A 23492-nucleotide genomic window follows, 5' to 3' on the forward strand; every position below is an offset into this window, starting at 1 on the left:
AGATGTGGTTGGTAGGCCAACTAACTTTAATGGTTCAAGTCAGTTTAATGCTCACAAGGCATCATCCACAAGGAGCTCAGCTGCTGCTCGTACAGATAAGCCAATACAGAAAACAATCCAATATTCAATTTCTATTTCAAAAGAGAAGATACCAGTCCCTAACGAAGATATTGAAAGTCTACAAAGATTATTCGTACAGTTAGATGGCCCATCCACAACCTCTTCTTCATCCTTGCATATTAAGGTACTCATGCTTCTGCAAATCATGTTTCCCTTGTTCCATCAAAACAATCCTGGATTATTGATTCGAAAGTATCAGATCCATGACCAGTATATCATCCTTGTTTTCTTCCTATTCTCTTTGTTCTGATAGCGATAAAGTTAGGATTGTTGATTTTTTTCCTCTATTATAGGAAAAGGAACTACAGATATTTCTCCTCAAATGTCATTGTCATCAGTTCTTCACTGTTCCCAGCTTTGCTAAAAACTTAATGTCTACCAATAGCATTACCAAAAGTGTGAATCGTTGTGTAAAATTCCTTCCTTACCATTGTATTTTTCACAATCTGGATGTGAGGAAGATGATCGGCAGTGGTCATGAAGCTAGTGGCCTCTACAATCTTGACTTGGTAAAAACTACCTCTCAAGCCCTACAGTCCAGTTCCAGATTTAATAAAGATCGGATTTGGCAATGGCTTTTGTGACTAGGTCATTTGTCTTTTCAATCCTTAAAAATTTTGTTTCTAGGTTGTTTATCTCTACTAGTGTGCTTGAGTTTCAATGTGAGGTCTGTAAACTATCAAAACATTGTCGAAACGCTTATTGACCAAGTAATAAAAGCAAGGTTCTTTTTGCTATTGTTCATTCTAATGTTTGGGGTCCTCCTATTGCATCATGTTTTGACTAATGGTATCTTGTTTCTTTCTCACTCAAATTTGATACTAAAATTATGGTACTTCGATCGATCAAGGTAGGGAGTATTCTAATAGAGAGCCACAATCCTATTTGGATGAGCATGGAATAACACAACAAAGTTCTTACACTTATACAACACAACAAAATGATGTAGCTGAAAGAAAGAATCCTAATCTTTTATAAGTAAGTCGTGCTTCCCTCGAGTATGAATTGTTGGTTTTTCTGGCCTTTAAAGCCCATGGAAGCATGTAAATGAAAAATTTATAGTGGATAGTGTGTTTGTTGGTTAACTGACCTAGGGCAGTCTACGGCCTTGGTCATGTCCAAAATCCTTTCCATTGTGCAAAGGTACTACTATTGAGGGTTTCAAGGCGGGTCATCTCTTGTCGAGGTTATTTATTAGCTAGTTTTCCAAAAGGGTATGTAGAAACCTTAATTGTAGTTTATGCTCTCAAAACCCTACATTTGCAAGGTATTGCCTAAGGAAGCTTCCCAACTCAGAAAATTCATAAGGCCAATAGGATCAGAGTGTGCCATCTACCTGATTGTGGTGTACGAAGTCCCAAGGGGGTGACCCTAGGCAAAGTCAAGTAAGTCTTCCCAGCTCTTTGAGTTTTCAGGCATTATTTTTCAGTTTTATTGTAATATCCAGGTATGTTATTTGTATTGAAATTCTCAGTTTGAGCTTGTATTTAGTTCCTGGATTAAAAGGAAAGATCTTAGGTTGTATTTATACTTTAGGGTTTTATTTCTTATTTACAGCAGTATTTTGTGGCACTAGTACGTGGAATTCAGATGCACTGATAAAAAAAAAAGAGAAATTTTTTTTATTTTACTCCCTTGGATTCCACATAACTACTTTTCAAAAACGGTCTTTAAAACATTGGGAAGATCTCTAAAGAATAGGCATGACATGGGATAAAGCACAAACTTCTAAGTGGGGCACTCCACCCAAGCTAAACTTGCAATCACTCTCCATCCTAAAACTGACCCAACAAACCCAAGACCCACATCTCTTCGCAAGGGGCCACGATTAGCTTATCAAAACAAGCGAAGGTATAGATGACCTACAGAGGTTGTTGTGGATTAGAGGTGTTCCCCCAAATACAAGTCATGTCCATCTAAAACACCATGTCCATCCCAAACACATGTACCATCCCAATTTAAGGGTTCTTAGCACATGCACTTGCAGAGTTATCGCTAGTCCCTGACCAAAATACCTGGTCAATGCGGCTATCATGCATGCATGCCACAGAGGTGGTACCATCAAGGATTTTGCAGTTGAGCCTTCAACCCTTACATAGAGACCCATCTCAGGTCCTCCAGGCTCTGCCAACTCATACAAGAGTATCCTTGCCCCTGTGCTACCAATCCTACCACTGGGCTCTTCATACCGACCTCAAGAAGGGTACCTTGAAACCTTCCATGGTTAAGGCCTCTAGCATTAATCAAAAGTCAAACTCAGATTCTAGGCTCTGCCACTCAATCAAGCCAAGGCCTAGACTGCAAACCAAGGCGAAGTGATAGAGCCCACTCTAAGTCTCATTGAGCCTTCTCATAGATGGCACTCACGCCACATCGCTCTAAATCACATATAGCCGCTAAACGGAGCCCACTTACAGAGACCAACATTCCCACTTGACAAGGAGTGTCCTTTATCTCAGAAAACACCATTAGTGCTCAATATGGGGAAAAATAGGACCCAAGGCCTTTGAAGGCCCTAATACCCAACAAAAGTGGAGTCTCCATGAGTCTCCACACGAACCAGACGCCAGTCAAATCAATCAATCAAATCCATTTCAACTCACTATGTTTCTAAACTCTCAAGTTCTTAGAAAACTATCATCAAATGCTATTGAAGGGATGCTCAAGGAAACTAGATGAATTCATACGTCATCAAAAATAACTTCCAAAAGATACAACAGGAAGTCCAAGTTTTGTGAGGAATTCCATTTTCCAATGGTAATAGAGCACATCATGAACACTGTACATTTCTGCATTTATACTACAAACATTATAATACATTTCTGCATTTATACTACAATAGAAGGTATTGAACAAGGTCTATGCAGGTAAGAAACAGTCACATGATACATCAGAAAATAAATATGATTATTTAGATCTTTCAGGAAATACCATAGTTTGGACCATAGGATGGTTGCAGTTCAATACATTGCCACCTTCAGATTCCACGTTCCTATCCAAAAGAAATTAAACCTCTTAAGAATTTGCATACACACTTTGAAGAGATCAGAACACACACACGCATGCATGCACATACGCACACACACACACACACATATGCACGCACGCACGCACGCACACACACATATATATGTATGCATGCACACACGCATATATGCACGCACACACATATATGCACATACATGCAAGCATGCACACACATATATATATGCACGCACGCACGCATGCGCACACACACACATACATGCATGCACGCACACGCAACACACACACACACATATATGGTGAATGAAAACGAATGAGCATAAACTTCCCAAAATACTTAATCAAAGCCTATTCACCTATCAACTATATAGTAAGAGGAGTTGTCAATCCCGCGAAACGAAATTGTTTGGCACAAAGAATCACCACCTTCTGCTGTATGAGTAAACACCATTTCCAATAAAACCTGTTAAAGTGGTCAACAGTCCCAATTCAAGAGAGGACTTAAGAGTATTTGTTGGACAATGGGTATGCATGGCAATATACTAATCATTGGCACCTTTGAATTACAGTTACAACCAGACACCCAGTTACAAAGGCTAGATACACATGAAAATGTAGCATGTTGAAGACGAAAAATACACCGAGCCTAAATGCAAGTCAGGAAGTGGCAGAGGGAGACATCACAGGAAACTTTAGTTTTCAGAAAGGTTTAGTTTTTATAGCATCAAGGAAAGAGCCGCTATTTTTTCATAACTATGAAAACCAACTAGGTAAGTTTCCAAAAAGTTAAAATTTTATAAAATGCAAATAAGTTTATGATAATGCCAAACAGTAGCATACTCTTCATATGGCATTCATGACATCAGCCATCCACTATAAAACACAATAGACACTGATGTGAGCCGTTGGTAAGGTCAAGTCCATCAAGTCCATTTGAGTGGGGGCTTGGTTGGGACCAACAACCTACTGCTGGCAGCAGACAGTTGCTTCCCAGACCATACAGAACAGGATGCTACCAGTATCATAGTATACAGTCAAATTTTAAAATTGCTTAACCGAAAAACCACTTTCTAAGATTTGTGTTTGAGTTTCGTAAAATATTTGTAAGCTATCCATCTAAAACATTTATAATACAAGAAAACAATTATAAATATTTATTTTAGATAACAACTTGAGTTTTCACAAAAGTACATAAGCAAATTTATATGGTTCTGCTCCCAAGTTTCTCAATCTTCAACTTTTTTGTTCTAAGTTCTTAATTATCCTTTTCAAAATTCTTTGACAACCCCTCCACTGATAAATCTTCCAGTAACTTTGAGAATTCTCACATGGATACCTGAGCATTTATGTTTATTTATAAACATGAATAGTTAGGTAGGAGAATCATTCATGACAACTATGTCCACTGTCCATACAATTAATAACAAAAACAACCTTTGGTAAACAGAGACAACTGTAGTTTGATATCCAAATGATCGACAAGGAGTAATAAGGACTAAATTGCATGAAACTAAAAAATACAATTCATGGCGAGTTTAGATAATATACTCATAAATACTCTAAAGCATGGACAAAAAGGATGTGAAGTATTCAGACACATGAAAAAGGGGACATGAATGAAGTGCCCCTATTTAAACAAGAACAAGAACAAGGTATTTTGAGAAAGCAATCAAGAAATAATCCATGGTAGAAAGAATCTCAAACATACATTGCCACACAAAAACTAGAAGACTAAGGATATTATTTCAACCTTACTACAATGATCATACCAATATTCTACAACTTGAACTTGGTGACTGACTCCCGGATCTGCCAAAAGCGTGTTGACTCGCCAAGTTGAATGGTAAACACAGAATAAATCAGCTGAGCTTTTCAAATTGCTTGAAAAGCCTGAAAAGAAGTACAAGGACTTTTGTGTGTGTGCGTGTGTGTGGTGGGTGGGGGGGGTGGGGGGGGGATTGAACCTGGAATGTGAGTGAAGAAAAACCACACTCCTACCACCCCACCAAATACCATTTATATGATAGAGTAACACACAAATAATATCTAGTTTAAAACTGGGACAAATCATTCTTGGGTATAAAACTAGGTAAGTGGATTAGTCAACTTAACTTGGCAAGTTTTTCCAAGTTTAAATCGATTATTAATCACTAATCAGAAGAAAAAATCCCTTAGTGAAGTAAAAGCTCAATACAAAATCCAACTCAAAGTAGACATCTGAAATTTTCAAAAAAGGAAAAATATGTAAAATACCTCTAATCCATTTGCATGCAATGCTTTCACCATCTCTTTCATAGAAGTGCAAGCTGATATTCCATCACGTAGAGGTCCATACTTGTTCATAGGTGCAAAGAAACTGCAGAAACAACAAAGTGGAATAGATGTAATAGAAACAGCAACTGTCATGAATGGAAACAGCTTTATATGCCTATCTATGTTATCTTGACACTGAATGGAGTATTTGTCTCATAGCATCGCAAATATCTAGTACTTGGCCTAAAAAGCCAATACGGCTAGACATGTTTGTATCGATTACCATTTTACAATAGTATATTTACACTACACAATAAATAGGTCATACTTATTACACTTCAATTAGGTTGGCACAGCATTAGACCACATGAACTTGGCAGAAGGCGCCTTAGGTTAAAATCATAGTTGCTGGGATCTCTGCGTCTCCTAAACTAGGTGCTCACTCCGGCACTCTGAGAAATAGTATTTCAAGGGATCTCCATTTGTCAAACTTTTGGATCTCGATCCCCAGACTAAGAAAATGGCCAAACTGATGATTTTCTTCATTTATAGCAATGTAATTATACTTTGAATATAATAGCATTGCTTGCAGGCTATAAATATTGAGATTCCAACTTTAAATAATATATATAACCTTTGGCTGCATATAATTTTCAACGTCGGAAGGAAGATTCCAAAAAGGCTAGGATCGAGATCTCGAAAGGTTAGGATAAAGATCCCCAAAAGGTTTAGATAGAAATTCCTCAAACTTGGCAATATCAATCCTTAACATATGCATTGTACAGATGGTGGGCCCAACCACAAGGATCTTCTAGCCTTTCACAATCCCAAGCTCCTTATTCAACAACTATGATTCTAGCCCCATGCTTGTGCTCTAATTAGATGTCCCCCATGTTTGTAAGTGTTGACATCTGTTTACCACATGATGCGGTAGTAAAAATAGGTCGTATTGTGACAGGGAATGTTATTCAGATCTCATCCAACATATTAATATATTATAAGGAATGTCAGTATCCCCATGAATTCATAGAGGTAATGTTATGGCACCTCACATACTGGTGGCACACATGAAACAAAAAAAGGAACTACAATGATAGTGTATTAACAATATAGAGATATGATCTCAAAGATGCCATCATTGCCTTAACAGCCTTTGGTAATGTCGAAAAAGAGCCATTGATGCCTCTATCCTAACATCCTCCATCATGAGAACTAAAAAACAATTCTGACCAAAAACATGCCACAGAAATCCATCCTGTCGACGTTTGGCCTATAAGACCAGTTATTTCTCACTTGCAAACCACTTCAAAAGATAAAGGAAAACACCAAATTTCCATAACCAAAGGTGTGAATAATGAATTGTCCCCCAAAGTCATGAGACAAAAATAACATATGAGGCTATCAAGCAAAATAAAAATACACCCCAAAACACAACATAAACCGCAACACATTTCTACACAAAACATGCACTATATTATTAACCTCCTATCCCCCAGTCTCTGAAAGATCACTAAGGGACCGTTTGGGTACCTGGAACTCTACTACATTACAATAGATTACAAGGAAATATGACATTTCCACTATTTGGGTACACTTTAATAATAAGGAAATGGAAAGAGATTACCCGAGATTTCTCCAAAAATCACAAAACCCATTACACGCGGTGAGGGGTGAAAAATCTATTGCGCGCCTTGACGGGTAATCTTTGGGAAATCTTTCACGCGTCTCTCTTTCTTCCCTATTCCCCGCTTAAAAAAATATCTTTAGGAAACCTTTGGTTTGCATAGGTGCTCCCTCCCTCTCTAAGCCTGCCCCTCTCTCTCTTGATCCTTAACAACTGGTTTGCATAAGGTGCTCCCTCTCTCTTTAAGCCCCCTTTCTCTCATCTCTACTTTTTCCTTTCTAACCTGAAGAAAGAGAAGTAGGAGAGTCCTGATAAGCCCTACACAATCATAATAAAAATTTCACACAACATAATCCTCATAAGAGATTAGTAAAAGCTCAATTGAAATAAGATACCTCTTTAGTCTCTTCCAATGCCTCAAAATTTTCTATTGTAATTACCAAACTTTCTAGTTTACTAATCAAACTTCTTCCCATTTTTTAACTTGTACTATAGAGATTTTAAACTTGGTATCATGAATTTATTATTTATTTGAAATTGTATAGAGAGACATTAAAAAATCTTTTATTGTTTATGGTACAAGTTATTTATTAGAAAATCTTTTTGGAATGGTGATGATGTTATTATTAGAAAATATTTTGGAATGGTGTGATGATGACTTTTAATTCCACATTTCAGTGAAATTTTGTGACATAAAAAGAAAGAAAATGATAATTTATAGGCAAATATTGGTAATGCATTTCCCATATTTCTTCCATACATAGCCAAACAATAGCAATTTATTTCCCAGGTTGCATTTAAATACTACCCAAACAGTAACAATCAATTTGCAGGTAATGTATTACGCCAGTAATATATTTCACAGACAATATATTTCCAGGTATCCAAACGGCCCCTAAAGGATGCGGGTAACCAATGAATAAACAACAATCTCAATATACTCCTGTCATAAGGGGGTCAGGTGAACTGCAGCTAAGATGATATAGATTGACTTGTTATCAACAAATAATCCCAAAACTTCTGTAGTTGTAATGGTTATCAACTTGACAACTATGTCATGAAACCATGGAAAACAACACCAGATAAATTGATGTCGTTGAAAGTGCAATGGAAAGTTAGAGGCATAAATGGGATGCATTAAGTATATAATGTGGGTTCTTTGTTTAAACATTGGTATATTTTTGTAATTATTTCTGCGCCATAATATACAAGCGTGACTAGTCTAACTTAAGAGACTAAGCCCGGATTAAGCCTAAAATTATCTCACGCCACCTCTCTTTCTCCTTCTCCCTCTTGTCTTTCTTCCTCCTTATCTCCTCTCGTCTTCTCTTCTTTCTCTCTTACACATACTGATCTCATACAAACAGTTTCAAATATAGAACTAGATCATCATTTCAACTTGGTATCAAAGTAAAATCCCAATCTGCACAAATTGAATGTCAATTGTTTGACTCTTATTGTATTGCTTACATTGGCAGTTGTACGGACCAGGTTACTGCTAATGTACGTGAAGGAGAAACCTCAACAGATCTCATCCTTTGAAGATAATAGTGAGAATACATATATTGGAATAGATGAGTTCAGCTGGCTCACGTACTAGCCCCCTATACGCCAGATGGCCAGCAATAGATTAGGCCAAAACAAAAGGTCCTGCATCCTCTCTCTCTCTCTCTCTCTCTCTCACACACACACACACACACACACACACCTCTTTATCTCTCTACTCTTCTGTCCTCCAACCCTACCCCTGCCCCTCTTCGTCTCTACCCCCATAGTTTCCTCTCTCTACTCTTTCCTCCTTCATCCCTACCTCTAGGCCCTCTTCCTCTCTCCCTCCATGCTACCTGCCTCTTGAAATTTGGACAGGGTGAACTAGCACAGTGTTTGCAATTTCAAAATTTTATTTTCTTAATCGGCTAGAACACTTACAAAGGTCCAAATACTACAAAATAAATTCAAAATAAACAAAGATGAATTACAAAATGAATTCTCACTTGCTGCCACTTAATACAGCCCTTTTATTTCAATAATAGAAATTACATAAGATTCACTTGGGAACAGGAAACACAAATATGGGAAGCCTTGGCTAGAAACCCTTCAGAGATGAGCAAGGTGGAACAATCTTGAGCCTACAAGATTGTGTATGGGGTGTGCCCCTTTCAGGCTCCATCCTTGGGGTGTGGCCTGCTTTTCTTTCTTTCAAGAATATTTTCTAAGTCTTTCGGGGAGGCTAGAGAGATGAGAGAGATCAGAGCGAGAGAGTGGCGTGAGGCTTCTTTGAAGACAGAGAGATGTGTCCTTTTTGGTTTAGAGATGGGGACACCCAAATGAGACATTATATCGACTCATGATTGGGGTTAGGGTGTCTAGGGTTTAGCCATCCTTATGGAGATTCAATCTTGGCCATTGATCATAGGAGACTTGTGGGGTGAGAGATCTTAGCCTTACGATCTATAGATCAACCATCAAGATCTATTAGAAGGTGCTAAAACCTTATCCTTCAACTTTCCTAATCTAATCCCATCAAATATTCAATACATGGAAAATATATTTTTCTTTTCTTTTATTTCCATTCATTCTCTACACATGCCTCTTTGAAAAGTCAAATAACTTTTTTTTATCAAAAGCATGCCTCTTTAATTTCAATTACTTAGATGGCATATTTCATGCCTCATCAAAATAAGAAGGTTTATGCAGTGGAGCGTCCCTATGGCACCTAAGTGGGCCTACGCACCTTCCTCACAAGACATTTTAGTACGGTCCATGGATTATAATGGACCCCCATGTGTTTTATTACTTTCAAAATTATGAAAATGATTTTTAGAAATCATTTACTAGTTTATTTTTTCTCTGAATAATTACATATTCAGAATTCAGTAAGCCTATTTATAAGTTTGTTTTAAGAAAATATCTAGAGACTTCTAAAAATTCATTTTATTAATCTAAAAATAATTTATAGTCAAATTAATTAATTCTAAATTAATTGGATGGGATTTGGATCCAACTATATCAAGAAAAATGCGAAAATACGGAAGCACTCCATCTTCCCCTAGAGACCATGAACCACATCCACTGTCTCAAACTAATCAAGTAGTTCCCATAACCCACAGTCCATCACACCTATTAATTTAGCACCTTCTAACATCTCGAGTTGGAGGAGAGAACGTTGTGCTTTTCCTTCTCTCATATATACAGAAATTACAGATTGATTTGATTCAGTGGATACATGGAGGGCTCAACACGCACGGTCGACAAGGAGTTCATAAAATGGCAACCACAGTCAACTAATAGGTGAGGGGCACAATTCTAGTCTATGGATTACAGGTTTCCCCCTAGGGATAAGTCATTTGTCACACAGACCTGTGCATATCACAATTGGTGCATGGGGGCTATCTCTCGCATATGTACACACATCACCCTCAATGATGCTTTTCTTTCTGATACAGCTATCATGTATACATGTCGTGTGATGGTCTATGATAAGGCTTTGTCCCTTGTCCCTTTGGGCCTACCAATCACACACAAGGGTCATACAATCCCTTGGCTCACTTACCTCCTAGGCATCTCCGACCTCATCAACGGGTAACCCTGCTACCTTTCTGGGATGTGCTCTACGCCTAGGTATCTTAGGGTTTTAATCCCAACTGGCTTATCTCTTCAAGCCTAGTATGAGTCTCGGCTATAATATTACAAACTTTGGTCCCTCTAAACCATACTCCTTTGATCCCTCTAGACTGTACTCTGACTGTATCATGGTATTATAGTCATAGTTTTACATGCTCTCGTAAGGCCTTTAAATATCCAAAGAACCCCAACACCTCCAACTCTCATTCCCAGCCCATCTCCTCTCTCTTTTGCTACTCCATCTCCACACTCCTACTCTGTCTAGACCACCCCTTTAGAACCCCAAAATCAGCCCCCGTTCTCCTCCACCGTCCCTCACTCTCTAGGTCTACCAAAGGCTAAAGAAAGTCCTCTCTCTCTCTCTCTCTCTCTCTCTCTCTCTCTCTCTCTCTCTCTCACCAGCTTCACCCAAAACCAAAATTTTTTTTTTGGATAAGTCAGTGGGGGAGAAGGCCCCCTAACTGTTTTTCATTAATAAAAAAACAGAGGAAAATAATTAAAGTACAACCCTATGAAAGGGCACTTGTGTCAGATCATGTAATAAAAGAGAAGAAAGAAAATCTAGTGGTCCATGGCGCCACATAGTAGCACCGGGGCCGGCAACTGCCCTCTTAGCAAGGGCATCAGCAACCATGTTAGCCTCACAAAAGACATGTGTGAAGGACCATCGATGAGAAGACAGTCTGGTGCAACAATTGTCAACAATCGTCTTTAGCCTCCATGGAGCATTGCATCGATTCTGAATGACATTCACAAGCATAGCTGAGTCACTTTCAATTTAAATTGGAGCGCAATTACTTTGAATAACCAATTGAACTCCTTCCTCAAATGCCAAGAATTTTGCATGGTTATTGGAAGCAAGACCAAAATGCTTTGCAAAAGCAACAATAAAACCACCTGCACTGTTCCTGATAACTCCACCACCACCTGCTAAGCCTGGATTTCTCAAGGAAGCAACATCAATATTCAGTTTGTAATTGTGAGTCTCAGGAAAAGACCACGCTACCGAGGTAAAGGTCGCAGCTCTCTGCTAATGCCAAGTTATTCGAAGGTTACCAATGATTGCGTTTTCTGATAAATGAAAACACCATTTCTTAACTTCGGCTAGTGCCTGAACATGCATGGTAATCCTTCTAACAATAAGCTCTCTCCTGGTGGGTCTTAACTCAAAAACTCTTCTGTTGCGCTCTTCCTAGAGAAACCTGGAGTAAAAAGATGGAAGGCCAAATATTAGGAAGTCCATGTGATTTAAATCTAAAGAGTAACCACCACCTGAGTAGATCAGGGACAGAGGTACCAAGGACAAACCTTTTTCCACATCTCCAAGCGAGTGATCTCCATACATCCTGCGCAAAAGCACATTGAAATAAAAGATGAAAAAGATTGTCATCATGGTTACTACAAAAGGGACATAAAGAGTCCAATTGCATGCCTCGCTGCTGTAGTAAGAATGAAGTGGGTGATTATGCAAGGGCAACCATGAAAACCACTTCGCCCTTGGGTGGCATTTGGAGGACATATCTGCTTGATCTTCAAAGGCACCCAAATACTTAAGTAAGATGTACAAAGTGCACCCAAATACTTGAGAGAGAAAGAGCGAGAGAAAGAGGAGGAAGACGAGTAAAGTTCTCGGATTGGTAAGTGATAAAGGAGAGGAATGAAGCTTCGAAGCGATGACGAAGAGAGAGGGGACAGAAGTAGGGGAGCAAGAGGTATGGTAGAGGAGTGAGAGAGACATGGGAGAGGAGAGATACAGAGAGAGGATTTTACCTTTTAGTTTTGGCCTTTCTTTCCTAGCTGTCTTCCCTTTTAGCCACAACCATCAAGTGCATGAACCAAACATGAGAGAGAAATAGGGAAGCTTGCTGTGAGAGTGAGAGTGAGAGAAAGCGAGTGAAGAGCTTGGCGTGTGATGTTGTGTGATGTGACTTAGAGAGAGAGGGGGGGAAGCTTGCTGGTGTGGGTTAGGGGTGGGTTATGCGCGAGATCAGCCAGAGATAGATAGATGGAAATTGGACACCCAAATGATGTTGTTGATGATGACATGAGTGTTAGAGAGAAATGAGAGAGAAATGGGGTGCACTAGTTGGAAGTAAGGGTGGGCTGTGGGAGAGGTCAGCTAGAGAGAGAGTGTGAGAGAGAGAGATGGACACCAAACACCTTGGTTTTCGGTGAAGAGCTAGAGAGAGATAGAGAAGGAGGGCGGATGTTTTCTTGGGACTTTGGTAGCCGGCTGACCTAGAGAGCGAGGGATGGTGGAGGAGGACAGGGGCTGATTTTGGGATTCTAAAGAGGTGGCCTAGAGAGAAGAGGAGAAGAGGAGGGTGGAGATAGAGGAGCCAAAGAAAGAGGAGATGGGCCAGGAATGAGGGCTGAAGGCAAGTAGCAGGGGGGGATTGAGGAAGAAGGGTAGAAGTAGGGATGGAGGAAATAGTAGAGAGAAAAAGCTATGGCGGTACAGAGAGGAAAGACCTTTTGTTTTGGCCTAATCTGTTGTTGGTCGTTTATCTTGCCTCATTTCATTGCACTTGTTTGACATACGAGGGCTGATACGCAAGCCGGCTGACCCCATATATATATTATTTTTTATTTTAAGAAGTTTCAATTTACTATTTAAAAAAAAAATGTCATGACAAACATCAGGTATGGAGTGCTCTGGTCTTCAAATCATTATTGTTAAATTTGATGGCACAAACTACTTGGAGTGGGCCACATCTGCAAGGTTGTTCCTTGGGGGTCAAAAAACTTAGGTTATATTGATGGTCGTGCAGCGAACTGGATACAAGGAGTTGAAATAAAAGAAGAGAAGAGAACAATTAGATGGGTTCTAAAGAGAGAATGAGAGGAAAGAAGATAAAGAAGAAGAAGAAGAAGAAGAGAGGCATGTGAGAGATAGAGAAATAAAGAGGTGTATTGGTCTCTTGTGAGCTCCACCCCTCTTATTCCTATTAAGTCATAACGTAATTACAATCTATGGACAATACTGCCCTTACTTAGAGAAATAAGACAAATAAGTCCTAAACAAAGATAAAAGACAGTTATGCCTATCAAATACAATAAAGCTTAATTCTTTACTTCCAACACTCTCCCTCAAGCTGGTGCGTAGATATCAATCATGCCTAGCTTGCTTTTGAAGTCAAGTAATATGTCTTGTACAACTTTAGTGAAGATATTTGCAAGTTGATCTTTAGAGTTCACAAACCTTCTCTTTAATGAAGTAACAATCTATTTCAATGTATTTAATCCTTTCATGAAATACAAGATTTTTCACGATATCAATGGCTGCTACATTGTCAGAGTCAAGGGAAGCTTAACTCTACCCCCCAAATTAAAAAGAACATTTTTAATCTACATTACTTCACATGTACCATGATTTATTGCCTTGTATTCTGCTTCAGCACTGAATCTTGCCACCACATTTTGGTTCATATTTTTCCTAGTAACCAGGTTTCTCAAACCGAAAGTACAATAGCTAGTTGTGGATCTTCTATCAATTTGGCAACCAGCCCAATCAAGATCAGTGTAAACTGCAACATCGGGATGCCTTTGATTGGAGAAAAATATCTCTTTCTGTGGTGCAAAATTAAAATACCTTAATATTTTGTACATTGCATCAAGTTGTGGTCTACGCGGTGCATGCATAAATTGGTTGATCATGCTAACCGATTAGGATCTTTGAGTAACTCTCCCCTTTCACTATGAAGTTTATGATTGAATTCTATAAGATATAGATACCAACATCCTTGTTTGTTGTAACAAATCCAACATATATTTTCCCTGGGAGATGGCTATCCCTTTCTTTGATCTTGTCACTTCAAGTCTCAAAAAATACTCGAAAAGTCCTAAATCTTTGATATCGAACACCTTGCTTAAATTAAATTTAACATCCTCAATGCCATTCACATTATCCCCTGCCACAACAATATCATCAACATAAACTATTAGGGTAGTAATTCTAATAGTATTCTTTTTCACAAAGAGTGTATGATCAGCTTGACTCCTTCTGAACCCAAATTTCAGTAGTGCCTCACTAATTTTTTTGAACTATGCTTTAGGAGACAGTTTAAGTTCATATATCACCTTCTAACTCGTATACCTTTCTCGTCTCCCCCTTAATCTGAAACCAGGAGGCATGGCCATATAGATTTACTATTAGATGCCTCCATGCAAAATGCATTTCTAACATCTAGCTGATGGAGTGGCCATGATTTATTAATGGCTAATGAAAGAATGATACTTATAGTGTTCAACTTGGCCACATGAGCAAACATGTCTCGGTAGTCTATACTAGGAGAGTCTGAGTGAAACCTTTGGCAACCAATCTTACTTTATACATTTCAATGGTGCAATCAGTTTTGTATTTTACAGTGAATATCTACTGACATCCTACAGCCTTCTTCCCTTTAAGAAGGTTGGTGATTTCTCATGTATTATTCCACTCAAAGTGCTCGCATCTTGTCACCCATGGCAGCCTTCCATTGAGGTTCAGAAAGTGCTTCTACAACACAAGAAGGTATTCTAACAAAAGACAGAGTAAACATGAAGGAACGATGAGAGGAAGACAGAGAAATGTAGGATATGAAGTTTCCTATTGGATGCTAACTGCAAGAACGCGTACCTTTGCGAGTAACAGTAGGTACGCCCAAGTTAGGATTCTCCAGGAGGGTGAAAGAGTTATCTAAGTCAGGAACCGTTCCCGATTTCGGGTTAGCATTTGAGGTATAGTCGCTTAGAACTTCGAGTTGTACCATTTTCTTCCTCTTGGTATATGGCTTCAACTCCTTTCCGGATGCGCACCATTCCCTCTTCAACTCCTTTTCTGGTGTGGGAATAGGTTAAGGAATAACTGATGTGCTGTCTTCACTAAACGGCATCGTGTTCTCCCCTAAGAGAGCACTCATGACCGGTAGAAGATAAGTAGGGAACTGATTTAAAGAAAGTAACATCCATGGAAACATAGCGGATTTTGGTAATCAAATCATAAAACTTGTATCCCTTTTGATGAGATGGATATCCCAAAAAAATACATTTAACAACCTCAGCATCAAGTTTGTCCCTCTTTGGACCAAAGATGTGGACAAAACATACAGAATCAAACACCTTAGAAAGTACAAGAAACATGAGTGAGTTAGGATGAACAATTTCAATGGGAGATTTTCCCTCAAGTACATGATAGGGCATGCTATTTATTAAAAAGGCGGCAGTGAGAACTACTTCAGATCACAAAAGTTTTGGAACTTTCATTCTCAATAAAAGAGGTTCAGGTGACTTCTAACAAGTGTCTGTTTTTTCTCCCAATTATACCATTTTGCTGAGATGTGTATAGATACATGGTTTGGAACTCAATCCCTTGATCAAGAAGATAATCTCTATGTTTGTTTGACACATACTCACCCTCATAGTCAAACCGAAGACTCTAATTTGTGCATCATATTAAGTTTTAATCATTATGTGATAAACCTGGAATAGATTAGTGACTTCATCTTTGTGTTTCATTAGATAGAACATTGTAAATCCAAAACAGTCATCCACAAATCTAGAACAGAAACGCAATCCAAACACCAATATTCAAAAAGCGCAAGCGTAGGCATTTTGGGGACCCTCACCAAAAACAAACCGCCTGCCCTCCCTAAAACAAAAAAGACAAAGGAGTTCTTAGAGAAGGGTTTTAGGCCTTAGGAAGTTTTTAGGGCAATTTTAGAGCCCCAAACGCCTCGTGAAAGAGAGAAAACATAATATTACAATCACATAACAGATTTACGGATACAAAGACTCAAAGAGATTGTAGACATTAAAACGCTTGAAACCCAAATGTCATTGTAGAAAACTAGAAGTTTGAAAATAATACACAAAGTCAACAAGGCAAAAACAAAAAACAAATACATGTGACATCACTGACATGTCACCACCCCAACTCTCTAATGTCAACCAAACAACTCTATGGCATCACCACAAAGGGTACTCAAGTGGATCCAAAGGAACATTTGATGATGCCATGCCATCATCATCAGAATCATCGCCCTCCTCAACATAGTGAGTGTCATCCCTCGTCACCTTTGAATCTACTTCTTCCTCTTCATCATCCTCTCTTGATGTCGTCACCCTCTTCCTCTTCTTCGCCATTGACTTCCCTTGCTTGGCTATCTCCTTCCCCCTCCTGTGGCTTTGAGATTGAATCCGAGTGGTATGCACAGGGCGCATTGTTGTCTGTAGAAATATTTCTATTATAGTTGAGATATGTTACACCCTCATATCTTAATCAACAATTGGGATCAAGTTACACCCTTTGATCTCTTCAAATAAAAAGTTTACAGATATGATTACACCCTCAGATTTGACCACACTCCCTCTTTTTCTCAGAGAAACGTCAAAAAACAGCACTAACAGTATTTCTTTGATTGGGGTACACAAACCCTAATCAATCAAAAAATTAGGTTTTCTAATAAACATTTGATCTGCATCCAGAATCATAAAAATAAATAAATAAATAAAAACTCACCTTCATTGACACAATTACTGCTAGAGAAAAAAGATTAAAGTGAAATTAAGAAGAACAGAGAACAATTGCATAAACCTTTTCCTTGTCTTGTTCTGATACCAAGGTGAAATTAAGAAGAGAAAATAACAATTAGATGGGTTTTAGAAAGAAAAAGAGAGGAAAGAAAATAAAGAAGAAGAAGAAAAGAGAGAGAGAGAGGCATGTGAGAGATAGAGAGAGAAAAAGAGTAGCATGTTGGTCTCTTGTGATCTCCACCCCTTATTTACATGGAAAAAGTTTATATGAGGTTGCAACCTTACCTCTACAGCTACGGATGCACCTCAAAAATCCATCGGAAAAGATAGTTTTCATGTTGAAAAACCCTTTAATTGATCATCTCGATATCGAAATGTATGACCATGAAAAATAAAAAGATTTTAAGTCTCAGAAGTAGTGCATTTTACAACATATTATCTACATCGTCCATTTTCAATATTTTCATATGTTTATAGATCTACTTGATTTTAACCATTTTTTAAATTTAAAATTTTATAATTAGATATAAAAATAGATTTTGAGATAATCCTGAGAACATTTTACATCAAAATTATATACCATGATAAAATTTGAAGGCGCACCTTACCTCTACAGCTACGGATGCATCCGTACGCCAACTGCACCTTATTTATATTGAGTTATAACATAATTACAATATATAGACAATATTGTCCTTACTTAGAGAAATAAGACAATTGAATTATAAACCCATCAAACAATAAAGCTTAATTCTGTTATTTCCAATAAAAGGGAAGCATCTGATTGAGATTAGGAAGCTAATGCAATGATTGATATGAACTGGATTTTAAGTTCTACACAGCCGAACTTGAGTGGCATAAATTGTAATACGTTACAGGAAGCAGTGACAAAAGCCCACTCAAGAATGAAGAAACGCTATTAGTTTGAGCAGCAGATCAGTAACTTAAAAAAAAAAAAAAAAAAAAAAAAAAAAAATATATATATATATATATATATATATATATATATATATATATATATATATATCAAAAACACTACGCAACGCCTATAGGCGAAAATGAATAGTGCTTTCGCCTACCCCCATCACCGTCCAAAATTCATCGCGCAGTCACGATTGTCAGGTAGTGTTTCAGTTTTCATTTTTTGTCTAAAATCGGAATGACCTGAAATTTGAGGGTGTATTCATAAAAAATAAGGGAATCTTTGAAATATATAAAAAAAAATATTTTACATGAAAAAATTGACTAAAATACCCCCGAAACTTTTCGGGGGTATTTTGGTCAATTCATTTTTTGCGGATAATTTTTTTTTATATTTTTATTAGATGCGCCTCAGTAAGATGTACATACCCCTCCAAATTTCAGGTCATTCTGATTTGTAAAAAAACAATGAAAAATAAAATACTACCGAATAATCGTGACCAGGAAATGAAATTTGGATGGTCATGAGGTTAGGCGAAATCACTATTCATTTTTGCCTATAGGTGTTGGGAAGAATTTTCCTATATATATATATATATATCTATATATATATATCCATTGGAAACTATCATGCTACATTACAGGGATTTTCGGATGACTGCTACCATCCCATAAATTGCTTTCATTGTGCAAAAGAACATAGAGAAAGGGTGGAATAAAAATAAATATTTGATCTTCTATGGGCCCTAATCATGAATATGAAATTATCAGATCTAATGTTGCAGGTGGTGAATCTTTACCATCACTTGGAACCATTGTTACTAAGACCTTACAACCAAAGGTTGGTTCCTCTATGGAATCTTATCCCCTGCACTCCAGGGAAGACAATCTCACTCTGTATTGTTTAAACTTTGGAATCTTAATTGTTCCTATTAGGGATCAAGATCATGAGCTACAAAGGATCCAGATTCACTGGCAATGTTGTATAGTTGTATAATATAGCAGTATGATATGGTATAATAGTAAAGTAGCATAGTCTGGTCTAGCGATGTTGTATAGCATAGTCGTATATGCTATATAGTATCCCAATCGGCCCTCGATTTAACTAGATGGAGTATAGATATCAGCGAAAATTCTGACAGAACTCTCAACAATGACAACATGCCAATTGTTTATTCTTAGCAACACACTAGAAATAAAGCGTCCACTTGTTGCCATCTCAGCATTTATTTTATGTTAGACACGCTCATGAAACCATGAGTTGCAACCCCATACAGGACATCCATAATAGGATTTGAAGAAATATTAATGCACAAAAACTTACTTGTAAGGATAATAGGGTCCCTTCAGCTCGTCAAAGGGGAATATGGGCTCCAACAAAAGTGCATTGACCCCTGCTTAGAGGCTTTTGTCAAACAACTGATCCTGAGACATTCTATTCCAACTGTAATAACTACATTCCCAAAAGGTGGTCTAAAATAGCAGAAACTCAACTAAGTAAAGTCCACCTACCAAGATTTTTTAAATGGTGCAACTTCTGAATCACACCAAGAAAGGTACCAGCAATATCCTTTGGTAGGAGACTGCTCATGTCTTCAGTAAAACGCCCAACATTTAGTCGATAAACCATCAGTTTCTCCATTGGAATGCTGTATAATGATCAGCACAGATTTATTACAAAAATCAGTAAGTAACAATGAAGCAGACAAATAAAGTACCCAGAGGTGTAACCCAATCATATTGCTAACTGCAACCAAAACAAGAGAAAGATAATCTAAAAATGCATAAACTTGTTTCCAGAAACTCAATATACCTAAAAAAATAATGAAACCTTCAACACAATGCTATGCTGACTGAATATGGAAAGTTATTCAGAACCCCACGAATTTTACTAAAATGAACAAGATTTTCACAATTGGGATGTCCTAAAGTCTCAAGCTTCGTACCCAACAAACCTAAGCTCAGAAAATAGGGGAAGTGGTAAGCAGAACATGTTTGAGGCCAGTTCCACAGCTAAAAGAAGAAAAATTTAAATTCAAAAGGTCACCTAAGAGCTTAACATTTCAAGCTTATAGGTTAGATGTTTGTCTCCAAAAGTCTCTGTTAGTAAAACCAGAAATAGTTGATGATATTCTGATAAGGGTTTTGTAACTGTTAAGCTACTCCATGGTATATTCCCCAAAACTAATCATTTTTCGACACTTGATACACGTACTCCTTAATATAGTAACTTTTTTACTAGGGATATTTTAGGTAACTAATGAATGGTAGAGTAGAAATTTTAGTAAAAATAAAAATATTTATTAAGCAATGTGGGAAATGACATCACTCAAATGGGATGTGACATCATCTTGAACTGTGGCATCATCCACATGGAGCATCAATTGCTTTCTAACAACTAAAAAAATGTCATTTTCCACTTCTAAAAGTATCTATTATCCCCCTCACAAATGACAAAAAGTACCCTCATTCAAATAGTTTTTGTAGTAAAAGGCAAAGGTATTGAGAGTCAAATTAATATTTTTTAGCTTTAAGGAAATGAGTAACCTGAAAAATCCTCAATACAAATTCCTAAAGCTTTACACCCTATGAGCATTCCCAAAATTAAGCATGTTCACCATGGTTTCCTTAGTAAAATATGAGACCTCATTCCTAAGATGAGGCCTCCAATGTAAGAAGTTGCCCATCAAGAACCTCCATAGACATCTTCTCATATCATCACTATACCTGACTACTTGCTCAAAGAAATATTTTTTGAGAAAGCCTACACTATATTGTTTTCATTGGTGAGAGGCACCTGGTCTAGTGCTAATGGGAAGGCACCTGGTTTGTGTGAGGGAGGTCAAGGCTCCAAATAATTAAACAAGAACCAAACCAAGCAGACGTACACATATCACATCCAGGTTTTGAATCCCACCACTACCCTAGTCCAAAAAAATAAACTGCTTGTAACTAGAGACCAACATTTTCAAACTTGCCTCAGGCCAAGTACTCGGCCCTGGCTTGAGCTGGGTTACTTGCCCCAGTGGAGTACTATACAAGGCCCAAAAGCATAAACAAAATGATGCAAGACAAAATTATTCTCATTTCTAACCTTTTTTGCTTAACTTCAAAGGATGTATATTTTAATTTTAATTTTAGGCTATTTAATTTGTTTTTAAGGATCCTAGGGTTCAATTATATTTTAGGATTTTAAGAGTTGTTTAGTAAAGTAGTTAGAATGCTTATGGAATATTTTATTTTATCACATATAAAAATGTCCTTACAAATTTTGTGTTTAAGTTGGATTTAGTCGATTTTTTTGTTTTGGCTAAGGTTTTCTTGAACTTTTGTTCTCCAGTTAAACTATAAATAACGGTGCGTGGAGGCTTGGGGTCATTCATGTGAGTTTTAAAGAAAAACATTGAGCTTTAGATTGGAACCTAGTTAGAGTTTTGGGGAGGAAACCCTAGTTTCCTTCAATTTGAACTTGTGTTTTGCATGGAATTTGCTAATTTTCTAATTTTTTTCATCAAATTTCTCTGTCAATTAGTATCAGAGCACAAGATTCTTGAGCAACAAGGGCGGAAATTTTCGGTCAAGTCTGGGATTTGCTGAATTTGGACCGAAATTTGCTGATTTCAACCAAGAATTTGTTAATTTCAACCCAGGGTTTACTTAATTCAGTCCAGATCTTACTGAATTCAGCCTAAGGTATGCAGATTTTATGCCTAGGGTTTGTGATTTAGGTGAACCTATGCCAAGAAGAAGGGGTCCCGGAAGGAGAGCTCTCATGGATCTACCCCGTGATGTCAGATATGAAGAAATTGAAGATCTTAGGAAGCAAGTTCAGCAGCTTGCACGACAACTCGCAGGCATCACTTATAGGAAAGATAGTATTCTTTCGGCCTAAGAAGAAATCGCTTACAACCTTTTCACCGTCACGTTCCATGTGAGGAGTCAAATAAAGGGGAAACTAATAGAAGACCTGGACGTACAGGACAAATCACTCCAGGGTTTTTTTTTTTGAAGGTGGACATTCAGGATTTTGACGAGCATAGCTCGACTATAACCACGGGAGAGGTAATCTCACTGCTTGTGAGTACAACTTGGTTCATGATATTGAGGAGGCCAATCAAAGAGACTCTTTATTTTCATCAAGTTGTTTCCAAATTCGGCCAGTTGTAGTTTAGGATTCACCAGCTATCTTTGATACATTCTCAAATGAACAACAAGATCTCTTAGGAGATCTGATCGATGATAAGCTTCAAGATGAAGATCTCAAGGATATCAAAGGTGTCCTATTCAAGAGATGTAGGGCATTGGAATCAAAGTAGCACAACCAAAGCATTATCGACTCAAACTGCAAATTGTGACACTGGATTCAGAGAGTAATGAAATACATGTCGAAAAAGCCTAGTGGACTCGGCCAAGCTTGACAACACGGTCATAGAAAGAAAAAAAAATGAGCCAGAGGAAACATCAATCAAGATAGTTTAAATTAATCCCAACATTGGAACCTGTGAGCTCATTTATGAATAAGCCATGGATCACCAAAATTACCATTTTGTACTATTGTTGAATAAAATAAATATATGATGATTTCCTAATTTTGAATCCTTCCTCTGAGTGATGGTCTACTTCACTTTATTTATCAAGATATGACTACTCTGTGTTGGCAATTTGTGAAACCCCACGAATGACTCTTATCACATGCAAGACGCTGAAAAGCTCTGAATAAACACCATGGACAAAGACGTTTTTAATATGACTTTCAGGTTGTCCCTTGATTTGTATAATGCAACTTGATGTAACCTCGCTAATAACTAATAACAATCAAAAGCAAATAAAAATAAAATAATAATAATAATTTTGAAACATACTTAAAATCAAAGTCCTTCAAACTGTCTTAAGAAGAAATTAAAGGTTAGAAGCAATATTTTGATAAGCAAACAAAATCCTTTGAATCCAGCAGGTTATTGTTACATATGTGAAAACAAATCACACATGTGGGAGTTTTATTTAACTTTCTCTCTTTTATTTTGGGCCATTGGATTGCGTCTAATCTAATGGTTGTGGTGTTATAGGAACTTTACTCGTTTAAAGGGATTAAAACCCTTTTGTTTAGAGAGAGAAAGAGTGAGAAAACGGTTGAGAGATTGGGCTGCAATTGGGTTTTCTCTTGAGAGCTTGGTATGCTCTGTTTTAGAAAGAGAAAGTGAGCAAAAGGCTTGAACTCCATTATGGGTTTGCTGTGTGCCCTGTTTTAGTGAGATAATGTGTTAAAGAGAACTCATTTTTTGGTGTTCTTGGAGCCTTATTTTTTAGCTTAGTTTAGAGTCAAAAAGGGTTGCTGGAAATTGATATTTTGAGCTCGATTTCACCTTGTAATCTTCTCAAATCATTAAGTAAAGTCTCGCGCCATTTTCCCGTGGATGTAGGCCATGATTTGTGACCGAACCACATTAAATCT

General features: G+C 37.6%; 1 protein-coding gene across 32 annotated transcripts in view; it reads right to left on the bottom strand.

The window, feature by feature from the left end:
• DBE1 (debranching enzyme 1) overlaps positions 1-23492 on the bottom strand; it is a 104248-nt gene that overhangs the window by 40636 nt on the left and 40120 nt on the right. For all 32 annotated transcript variants that reach the window (XR_016054582.1, XR_016054581.1, XR_016054571.1 and 29 more), the window contains 5 exons: positions 19553-19689; positions 19365-19434; positions 5359-5461; positions 3462-3568; positions 3052-3112 (listed from right to left, as the gene is read on the bottom strand). Coding sequence is in view for 13 of the 32 variants with exons in the window: in XM_088865371.1 (XP_088721497.1) it covers positions 3052-3112; positions 3462-3568; positions 5359-5461; positions 19365-19434; positions 19553-19689 (478 nt within the window). In the remaining 19 variants the exon portion in view is untranslated. The remainder of the gene's footprint in view (positions 1-3051; positions 3113-3461; positions 3569-5358; positions 5462-19364; positions 19435-19552; positions 19690-23492) is intronic.

The sequence above is a fragment of the Amborella trichopoda genome, chromosome 4, assembly GCF_054954075.1.
Source record: "Amborella trichopoda isolate Santa Cruz 75 chromosome 4, AtrichopodaSantaCruz75HAP2 v2.0, whole genome shotgun sequence".
NCBI classification, from domain to species: domain Eukaryota; kingdom Viridiplantae; phylum Streptophyta; class Magnoliopsida; order Amborellales; family Amborellaceae; genus Amborella; species Amborella trichopoda.